At 46.6% G+C, this 10,838-nt stretch overlaps 1 protein-coding gene across 1 annotated transcript; it reads left to right on the top strand.

Annotated features, from left to right (window-relative positions):
* Nucleotides 1-1,391: 1,391 nt before the first annotated feature.
* sdf2l1 (stromal cell-derived factor 2-like 1) lies at nt 1,392-9,858 on the top strand. Its single transcript, XM_080208657.1, has 3 exons — nt 1,392-1,619; nt 6,794-6,990; nt 8,514-9,858. The coding sequence occupies exons 1-3, from the start codon at nt 1,442-1,444 to the stop codon at nt 8,790-8,792; spliced, it is 654 nt and encodes a 217-aa protein (XP_080064783.1). The 5' UTR covers nt 1,392-1,441; the 3' UTR covers nt 8,793-9,858.
* The last annotated feature ends 980 nt before the right edge of the window (nt 9,859-10,838 follow it).

The following is a 10,838-nucleotide window of genomic DNA, read 5'->3' on the forward strand; positions in this document are numbered from 1 at the left end:
GTCTGATGGCAGCTGGAAAGAAGCTGTTCTTCATAGAATCATAGAATCCCTATGGTGCAGGAGGCCATTTGGCCCATCGAGTCTGCAGCAACCACAATTCCACCCAGATGCTATTCCTGTAACCCCACATATTTACCCTGCTAATTCCCCTGACACAGTAAGAAGTCTGACAACACCAGGTTTAAGTCCAACCGATTTATTTGATAGTAAACTCTCAAGCTTTCGAGGTTTCCCTCTTCGCCAGGTGGATGGAGAGTTCTGGCCTCAGAGCATATAACAGCACAGACAGTAATCTGTAAACTGTCTGTGCTTTGTATGCTCTGTCTGAGGCCAGAACTCTCCATCCATCTGACAAAGATGGAAACCTCGAAAGCTTGTGAGTTTACTATCAAATAAATCGGTTGGACTTAAACCTGGTGTTGTCAGACTTCTTACTGTGTTTACCCCAGTCCAACGCCGGCATCTCCACATCAATTCCCCTGACACTCAGGGGCAATGTAGCATGACCAATCAAGCTAACCTGCACATCTTTGGACCTGTGGGAAGAAACTGAAGCACCCGGAGGGGACCTATGCAGACACAGGGAGAACGTGCAAACTTCACGTAGACAGTGACCGAGCTGGGAATTGAACCCAGGTCCTGGGCACTTGTGAGGCAGCAGTGCTAACCCCTGGCCACCGTGCCACCCCAATGTTTAAACTTTTAACTCATTTTTTCAGTACCTTCATTGCAGTGTTAATCTAAGCCTCCTTGTGACACTAGTAGCATTAAATAATAATATATTTAACATTGGGCTGAGCGGGTAATAGTATTTAATGTATATATGGGAGGTGGCTCCTCTGACAGGGCGGCACTGCCTCAGGTGGGACAACCTTGTGAACCTGTACCTTACCCAAGCATTCAAGCCATTGGTCCTCTCCTTGGCCTATCACCGACCGCTCCAAAATTGAAGGTCCAATAGAAAGCGGCGACGTGCATCAGCAAGCGCTGCCCGGTAGCGGCCCGAGGCACCGCCCACCCGAACGCCGGTCCAATGAACAAAGAGAACTGCTCCCCCCGCCCCCCGGCACCCGCCCTTTCACCTCTGATTGGCACGATGAGGGTTGAGTGACAGGTAGGACCAATAACAACACGAGTCGTCAGTGCTGCCGGGCAGACTGTCCAATCAGACAGGAACTAGACCCAGGGGGCGGGCTGGGCGGACTGTCCAATCAGAAAGGAGCTAGACCCGGGGGCCGGGAGGACTGTCCAATCAGAGAGGGGTTACTCACTTGGGGGCGGGGCCCTGACAGACTGTCCAATCAGAGAGGGGGACCCCGCTCTCCTGGCCCCGTCCCCGGCCCGCTGCTGGCAGTCTGTGATTGGCCGCAGGGTTCGGGGGGCGGGGCCTGGGGAGGGGGTCGGCGGGCCAGGTGGACAGCCGGCCGGCCCTGGGCGCGCGATGGTAACGGTTGTGGTCTCAGCTTGGAGCTCCGCGCTGATCCTAGCCCTTCTCTGCGCGCTGCTGCTGGCCCCGGCCGCCACCGACCTACAGTATGTCACCTGCGGCTCCGTGATCAAACTGCTCAACAACCGGCACAACGTCCGCCTGCACTCCCACGATGTGAAGTACGGCTCGGGTAAGTGGCAGGCGGATGCTCCCACTCGCTCACCTCCGCGGCGAAGCCCCCACACTGCCCAACAGTGCCGTTCCGGGGGCTGATTGACCGGGGGAGGCATCACAGCTGTCCACCTGTCGCCGGTTTGTTCACTGGAGAGCGATCAGGAGCCCTGACTGAGCGGGTGCCAGTTCCAGCACCCGCCCCCACCCCGCAACAGTTCTAGCACCCCCCAATTCTAGCACCCCGGGTAAAAATGGTGCCCATTCTAGTACGCCCCCCCCCTTCCTGGGGAAATGGTGCCCATTCTAGTACCCCCCCTCCCTCCCTGGGGAAATGGTGCCCATTCTAGTACCCCCCCTCCCTCCCTCCCTGGGGAAATGGTGCCCATTCTAGTACCCCCCCCTCCCTCCCTGGGGAAATGGTGCCCATTCTAGTACCCCCCCTCCCTCCCTCCCTGGGGAAATGGTGCCCATTCTAGTACCCCCCCTCCCTCCCTCCCTGGGGAAATGGTGCCCATTCTAGTACCCCCCCTCCCTCCCTCCCTGGGGAAATGGTGCCCATTCTAGTACCCCCCCTCCCTGGGGAAATGGTGCCCATTCTAGTACCCCCCCTCCCTCCCTGGGGAAATGGTGCCCATTCTAGTACCCCCCCTCCCTCCCTCCCTGGGGAAATGGTGCCCATTCTAGTACCCCCCCTCCCTCCCTGGGGAAATGGTGCCCATTCTAGTACCCCCCCTCCCTCCCTCCCTGGGGAAATGGTGCCCATTCTAGTACCCCCTCTCCCTCCCTCCCTGGGGAAATGGTGCCCATTCTAGTACCCCCCCTCCCTCCCTCCCTGGGGAAATGGTGCCCATTCTAGTACCCCCCCTCCCTCCCTCCCTGGGGAAATGGTGCCCATTCTAGTACCCCCCCTCCCTCCCTCCCTGGGGAAATGGTGCCCATTCTAGTACCCCCCCTCCCTCCCTCCCTGGGGAAATGGTGCCCATTCTAGTACCCCCCCCTCCCTCCATGGGGAAATGGTGCCCATTCTAGTACCCCCTCTCCCTCCCTGGGGAAATGGTGCCCATTCTAGTACCCCCCCTCCCTCCCTGGGGAAATGGTGCCCATTCTAGTACCCCCCCTCCCTCCCTGGGGAAATGGTGCCCATTCTAGTACCCCCCCTCCCTCCCTGGGGAAATGGTGCCCATTCTAGTACCCCCCCTCCCTCCCTGGGGAAATGGTGCCCATTCTAGTACCCCCCCTCCGTCCCTGGGGAAATGGTGCCCATTCTAGTACCCCCCCCCTCCCTCCCTGGGGAAATGGTGCCCATTCTAGTACCCCCGCTCCCTCCCTGGGGAAATGGTGCCCATTCTAGTACCCCCCCTCCCTCCCTGGGGAAATGGTGCCCATTCTAGTACCCCCCCTCCCTCCCTGGGGAAATGGTGCCCATTCTAGTACCCCCCCCTCCCTCCCTGGGGAAATGGTGCCCATTCTAGTACCCCCCCCTCCCTCCCTGGGGAAATGGTGCCCATTCTAGTACCCCCCCTCCCTCCCTGGGGAAATGGTGCCCATTCTAGTACCCCCCCCTCCCTCCCTGGGGAAATGGTGCCCATTCTAGTACCCCCCCCTCCCTCCCTGGGGAAATGGTGCCCATTCTAGTACCCCCCCCTCCCTCCCTGGGGAAATGGTGCCCATTCTAGTACCCCCCCTCCCTCCCTGGGGAAATGGTGCCCATTCTAGTACCCCCCTCCCTCCCTGGGGAAATGGTGCCCATTCTAGAAGTTGTGAGAGAGAGCAAGACAATGGGGTCAAAAGCTGAGCTCAGGATTCAGTGTTACCCTTTGTGATGTTCCTGAAATAGCTGGTATGGTGGTGGCAAGGATTGATGTCCTCCCTAATGTGGAATTGGAGAGAAGTTTCACAGACGAATATAGAATCCCTACATCCGTGAGTAGAAAGAAGGACCTTCACATGAACAGTTTGACAAATCAATGGAGAGATTGAGGGAAGTGGTTATGAGGTAGAGTTGTCAGTGTGCAGGTGGAACCTGGTATGCTTTCCAGCTCATTATTTCAAAACATTTGTTTGGAAATGTGTTCATGCGATGAACAATCCTGGGCAGACCAGCATTTATTGCCCTTCAAGGGGATGTTGAGCTATTGCAGTATATGAGATGTAAGTAAGCCATGTGTTTATTATAAAGGTATATGGTTAATGAAGCTCTGAGCTTAATTAAAAGTAAAACTCTCTGAGCAAGAGTTTTACTTGTAATCCAGCTATTACAGAATCATCTGTTCATTTGATTTCTTGCTTTAAAATCTGGAATGGTACAGGTGGCAGGGGAGCTCTAATATGTGAGAGAAGGAACACTTGGTCCTTGCTGGAACAATCTGTTCTCTTACTGCAGGTTAACTGAATTTATTCCAGAATTCTGTGTACTGATTCAAATAAAAATGTCAAAGTCGTGGTCGAAGCAGATGAGATCTGCCACTTGGATAGAATTTTTCTGACTGGTGCTCTCTGTGCCTGACCATAAGAATTTGATAGCATAGAGTCAAAGTTTGCAAAGCTGGTTTTTGGGTGGGAGATTGTCAGCTGTGACCTTGTTCTGAAGTTAGCTCATTTACAGTATCCAAACTGGCTGATAAAATGCGAGAAAATATTAAACTTGCAGCTTGAGTATGTAATTGGCAACTAAACTTCAATCTGGGTAGGCATGAGATCGTTCCTTTTTGGGAGGATTAAAATCGAAAAGCAGCAAAGTTGTGTTAAACTTGTGTCAACATGTGGAATACTGTGCATAGAAGGGTGGCACAGTGGTCAGCACTGCTGCCTCACAGCTCCAGGGTCCTGGGTTCAATCCATCCTTGGGTGACTGAGTATAGTTAGTATATTCTCCCTGTGTCTGCATGGGTTTCCTCCAGATGCTCCAATTTCTTCCCACAGTTCAAAGATGTGCAGGTTAGATGGATTGGCCATTGCAAATTGCCCCCTAGTGTTCCACAATGTGTAGATTAGATGGATTAGCAATGGAAAATGTGTGGGGATACGGGGATAGGGCCTAGGTGGGATATTCTGTCAAGAGCGTTGATGCAGATTAAATGAGCCAAATGGCCTCTTCTGCACAGTAGGAATTCTGTGAAATTGGGTTTAGATTCTGGCTGGAATGAGTTACAAGAGGTAGTTGTATCAGTAAAGATTGAACAATCTTGTGCTCTTTTCCCTAGGTAACAGAAGGGTCAGGAGTCTGAGAGACATCCTTATAATGATGAATAAGGTAGACATAGATGTTTCCACTTGTGTGAGGGAGACAAATTGTATCCATAAGTATAAGTTAATTTGTAAATTAATTAAGGGGTTGAGGAGAAATGTATTTGCCCACAAAGTGTTAAGAATGTGGAACCTGCACCTCGAACAATAGCTTCTTGTAGGTTAAATGGAGATGCTGAACAGACTCCAGTAGCAGCTGGTAAATGAGTAGTCAATTTACATCTTTTAAAAGGAGAACCAAGCTGGCCAGGAAGTTTTTGAGGTATTCTATGAATAATAACTGCTGTTTTTTTTTGCTGGGGGAGAGAGGGGGAGAAAGGATATGAAAGCAGGAATCCAGTGGTACTGTTAACAGATGCGAAGTCCATGGCAAAATAACTGGGAGTGGCGTTTGCTTGTTGAGTCTTTTCACTCCAGATGTTATATTAAGAAGTGTACAGAGTTATATTTTGTAAATGTTGCTGCAAATGTCTTTTTTCTCTCTCACTTGTGCTATTTTTGGCAGTGCTTTTTTGGTCACTTTTCTTCCCCTCTTATGTTTCGGATGGACGTGTAGTTATTTGAATAAGAGTTTCCTTGTAGCGTTAGTAAAGCAAAGCATCCAATTTGCTGAGTGGTAAGATCGAATCAAAGTCTTGTTTTCAGATTTTATAATCTTTAACTAAAAATCCATGCATATTCATTGTTTAATGAAACAGTTGTAAGCTTTGGAAGATTTGATTCCAGGTTTCATACTTCAGAAATGGGGTGTGATGTGCCTTTAAATTTCAAACCTGTGTTTGGAGAGAGGCTTTTTTTAGCTAACGGGAGAAATTCCTACTTTTTTTGGTTTATTTTGCATGAAACGCTATTAAAACGTCAGTAGCTCTTAATACTGATGAATTTATCATATTACTGAACATTGTATTTAAAAAATATTTCTAGTATCTCTCTGATGCTTCATGCTCAGATCTGACTACCTTTTGCCAATGCTGGGACTTAGACCTGTTTCCTTGAATGTGCAACACATTGCAATGCAGCTTCATCTCCTAGCTGAATGTTCTGAATTGTTCAGTATTTTCAAAGACTAGAGGGAAAGTATCATGTTCCAATAACCTTAATGGCCTGTGGCATGAGATACCACCCCTTGGAAGCTAAGACTTCAGAAACTCCTCGTCCTGTTTCTTTCTGGTTCTTTAATCTTCTGTCATCCCAGGATCCCTCTTAAGCACTCCTTGTGATTACCTGTAGGTTTTATTTTATCCCTGACTCCAATTTATCAACCACCTGAATAGTCCTCTCTGTTCTCACTTTATATTATGATGTGGAGAAGCCGGCGTTGGACTGGGTTAAGCACAGTAAGAAGTCTCACAGCACCAGGTTAAAGTCCAACAGGTTTATTTGGTAGCACAAGCTTTTGGAGTGTCACTGACCTGAAGAAGGAACGACATTCTGAAAACTTTTGCTACCAAATAAACCTGTTGGACTTTAACTGTTGTTGTGGGATTCTTACTGTGCTCACTTTATATTGCCAGAGCTTTCACATACCATCCACCACATGTTCACTCTGTCCAGTCCTCTTCTCCTGTCTGTGAAATACTGACCATGGGAGGATTTTCCATTTCAGCTGTTTCCAGTATTGTCACAGGTTTAATTTTGCGCAAAGTAGGTTGGGGAATGGAGCTAGCAAATGTTCTTTCACAGAGCCAGTATGAACATGTCAGGCTGAATGGCCTCCTTTTTAGTGCTTTAACCATTTTGTGATTTTCAGATTTTGAGTTTCAGGGAGTGACTCACATACTAAATAATGACAATTAGGGAAGAGGAAATTGGGGAATTTTTTTTAAAAATTATTTTTAAAGTTCCTACTTTATTTTACGTACTTACTGTAGTAATTGTTTCCTAGTTTTTGAAAGTTGCACTGAAATAATGTACATGTTACAATCATTCTTTCCTTCTCAAAAGGAAGTGGCCAGCAGTCTGTGACTGGGGTGGATGCGTCTGACGACAGTAACAGCTACTGGACAGTGAGAGGAAAGCCAGGCCAGGTTTGCCAGCGAGGAATACCCATCAAATGTGGCCAGTCAATACGGCTGACACATGTCAACACTGGAAGAAACCTACACAGCCATCACTTTGTGTCACCCCTCTCTGGAAACCAGGTATATCGATTTGCAAAATGCAGCACAGCTGCAGTTCAGTGGTTAGCATGCAGGTCATGATAGCCGAAACCATTGCATTGGCTATAAATAATGTTGCCTTTGTTCAGTTAAAAAGACTTTTGCTATAACTTGCTCTCTGTTCCCAATTTCCTTATGAAAATTATTGTGTTGAAGAGTGGCAACTTGCCTTCATTATTAGACAAACGTCTTTTGTTCGGTCCAGTACAGGCACAGATTTTATTTCTTCCATTCCTGAAACTTGTTAGCCCATACATCATGTATGGTAATCTTATACTTGTCTTGCTATTCTCCCATGTGAATCTGCATTCTTCACATGATGGTCATTGTTGATTGCTCTGCATTACATAACTAATGAATGAACAAAAGGAACAACACTGACTACATTTGAAAAAAACTTCCATTTATGTTGTGCTGTTCTCAATTTCAGTGTCTCCTGTACTTTACAGCCACTGAAGTACTGCTGTTGTTTAGGTATTGTCGGAATGTAGGAAATGTGGCAAGGCTGCAGACGTAGAAGTGATAATGACCAGATAATCTGTTGAAGTGATATTGAATAACAAATATTAGCCAAGCTACAGTGGAAAGCTACCATTATCTTTTGGAAGTTATGTGGGATTTCTTGCACTCATTTGAGAGGAAAAGATATGGCCTTGGTTTTAATGCCTCAGCAAAGATATCACTTACAACTAGTATGCATTTCCTACCAGCCATTCCATGGCCATACTCAGTTCAAGAAGACTACCACCTTTTCGAGAACAGTTGGGGATGGGCATCAAATTATGTACCAGCAATGCCCACATTTCGCAAAAGAATTACAAAAACATACAAGTTTTTACCATAGGTTTATCTTGAGTGGAGGTTTAACTTTTTACAATTCACTCATGGGACGGTAGCACAGTGGTTAGCACTGCTGCTTCAAAGCTCCAGGGTCTTGGGTTTGATTCCTGGCTCGGGTCACTGTCTGTGTGGAGTTTGCACATTCTCCGTGTGCTCCTGTTTCCTCCCACAGTCCAAAGATGTGCGGGTTAGGTTGATTGGCCATGCTAAGAAATTGCCCCTTAGTGACCAGGGGTGCGTAGGTTTGAGGGATTAGTGGGTATAATATGTAGGGATTTAGGGGTAGGGCCTGGATGGGATTGTGTTCAGTGCAGACTCAATGGGCCGAAGGGCCTCTTTCTGCACTGTAGGTTCTATGGATGTGGGTGTTGCTGGCTGGCATTTATTGCTGGTTTCTAATTGCCCTGCATTTCGGATGGGTATTTAAGAGTCAACCACATTGCTGTGGGTTTGGAGTTGCATGTAGGCCAGACCAGGTAAAGGCAACAGGTTTCCTTCCCTAAAAGACATTAATGAACCAGATGGTTTTTATGACGATCAATAATAGTTTCATGGTTGTCATTAGACTTTCAATTCCAGATTTTTTTTCATTGAATGCAAATTTCACCACCTGCTTTTCTAGGGTATAATTGACTGTGCTAACCTTTTATTATTTTGCTATCTAGGAAGTAAGTGCTTTTGGTGAGAATGGAGAAGGAGATGACTTGGATGTTTGGGTAGTGCAATGCAGCGGAATGAGTTGGGAGCGAGATGACGATGTACGCTTCAAGCATGTAGGCACCCAGGTCTTTCTAACAATAACTGGAGAGCAGTATGGTCACCCGATCCGAGGCCAGCTTGAGGTTCATGGAACGTTCAGCCCCAGTGCCAACAACTACTGGACAGTAATGGAGGGTGTCTTTATCAAACCCAGTGCCGAACCATTGAAACATGATGAGTTATAGCTTTATTTTAATAAGACTATATGCAAGGAAATAAGGAGGCCAGTAAGAAATATTGTGACATTGTGTGTGTATTTGACCAGTTACTTCATCTTGTCTTAAGTCCTAGTTTGTAAAGTAAAAACAAGATTGTACTTTTTTCTATACTTGTTTAAATTTCTAATGAAATGGGAATATATTTAAAACAAAGTCGTGTGTAAATGTCAAGATGCACATATTCAACTGAATTTCTTTGCTTTAATTTTTGGTCGTAAGTAGTCATTGACTTGGAAAAATCAGGTATCGGAAATAAAGTTTTAAAGTCATCCGTATCTCAATACTTCAGTAATGCCAAGAGTTGCAATGGTAATTTACTTTTTACCTATTTGCTCTTTTATTTCTACCTTGGTGCAGTGACTTCCTGAGCAGAATGGAATTCACCTATAGAAGACAGGCTACCCGCAGCACTTTCCATTCTTGTTGCTGCCAGAACTTCATGTCACATACTAAATTCTAGTGCCTCTCCCCACAGACTTGGTGTGCTCACCAGTGTAAGTGCACCAAGACCAAGAGAAGTAACCTTTCTCATTAGTAGCAGTCCTGATGAAAGCAGTTGTTCTTCCATTTTCAGCCCCCCATTTCTAATGATGCTGCTAGTTCAAACCATGCATGAAGTATTCACAGCACAGAAACAGCACAAAAGGTCTATGCCAGTGTTTATACTTCAAATGAGCCATCTCCCATCCTTCATCCAAGTCCATCAACGTAGCTTTATATTCCTTCCTCCCATGTGTGTCTATGCATTTTGCTACTAAATATATCTATGCTATTGGTCTCTTTCTTCTGCTGGTAGCGTATTTTGAATCCCCTATTGGATTTATTAGTGACTACTTTATACTTGTTGTTGGAGTTTGTAATTTAAGCCCAAGAAGTCTTTATGCAAACAAAATGATAAATGTATTGCTGCAATAATCTGTATTGCACAAACCATTTGTGATTTGACCAGCAGATTCAAATTGAATTGATCCATTTTTTTGTTGAGATTCACTAAGAAACGCTTAAAAAAATAAATTCTTATGTTCCCCAGAGATTTGAGTTTGAGCAAAGCTGCTTTATTTCCATATGCATTTTCTTCAGCTGACTAAAAATATTGCAGTAAAATGTGCTTATTATTAACCATTTGGCTGGAAAGTGCATGCCCGATTGAAAAACGGCTAATGTTACGCCGTTGTTTGAAAAGGATAGCAGGCAAAAGGCAGGGAATTATAGGCCAGTTAGTTTAACGTCTGTTGTAGGAAAAATGCTTGAATCCGTAATTAAGGAGAAAATAGCGAGGCACCTTGAGGAGAATTGTTTGATAGAGCAGACGCAGCACGGTTTCGTTGAGGGGAAGTCGTGTCTGACGAATTTATTGGAATTCTATGAGGATGTGTCTAGTGCGGTGGATAGAGGGGAACTGGTGGATGTGGTGTTTCTCGATTTTTCAGAAGGCGTTTGATAAGGTGCCGCACAAAAGGTTGTTACAGAAGGTTAGGGGGCATGGAGTTGGGGGTAGGGTGTTAGCATGGATAGGGGATAGGCTGTCGAATAGGAGGCAGAGAGTGGGTGTCAGTGGGTGCTATTCGGATTGACGGTTGGTGACTAGTGGAGTGCCCCAGGGATTGGTGCTGGGGCCTCAGCTATTTACCATTTATATAGATGATCTGGAGGAGGGAACCGAGTGTAAGGTGTCGAAATTTGCTGATGACACAAAGATTGGTGGAACAGCAAATTGTGCGGAGGGTGTGGAAAGTCTGCAGAGGGATCTAGATAGGCTGAGCGAATGGGCGAGGAACTGGCAGATGGAATATAATGTTGGCAAGGGTGAGGTTGTCCACTTTGGTAGGAATAATGGTAGGAAGGACTACTACTTACAGGGCGAAAAGCTGCAGCATGCTACGGTGCAGAGGGACCTGGGGGTCCTTGTGCATGAGTCGCAAAAACCCAGCTTGCAGGTGCAGCAGGTGGTCAGGAAGGTGAATGGGATGCTGGCCTTCATAGCGAGGGGGATTGAATATAAAAGTAGGGAGG

Source organism: Carcharhinus amblyrhynchos, chromosome 20, assembly GCF_965287045.1.
Source record: "Carcharhinus amblyrhynchos chromosome 20, sCarAmb.v2.hapA, whole genome shotgun sequence".
NCBI lineage: Eukaryota > Metazoa > Chordata > Chondrichthyes > Carcharhiniformes > Carcharhinidae > Carcharhinus > Carcharhinus amblyrhynchos.

What these genes read in the sequence shown, in the direction of transcription:
- sdf2l1 (XM_080208657.1), top strand. Translation starts at nt 1,442, where the DNA reads ATGGTAACGGTTGTGGTCTCAGCTTGGAGCTCCGCGCTGATCCTAGCC. An exon ending in CGATGTGAAGTACGGCTCGG is followed by an intron (nt 1,620 to 6,793) that starts GTAAGTGGCAGG and finishes CCTTCTCAAAAG; the next exon opens with GAAGTGGCCAGCAGTCTGTG. An exon ending in CACCCCTCTCTGGAAACCAG is followed by an intron (nt 6,991 to 8,513) that starts GTATATCGATTT and finishes TTTGCTATCTAG; the next exon opens with GAAGTAAGTGCTTTTGGTGA.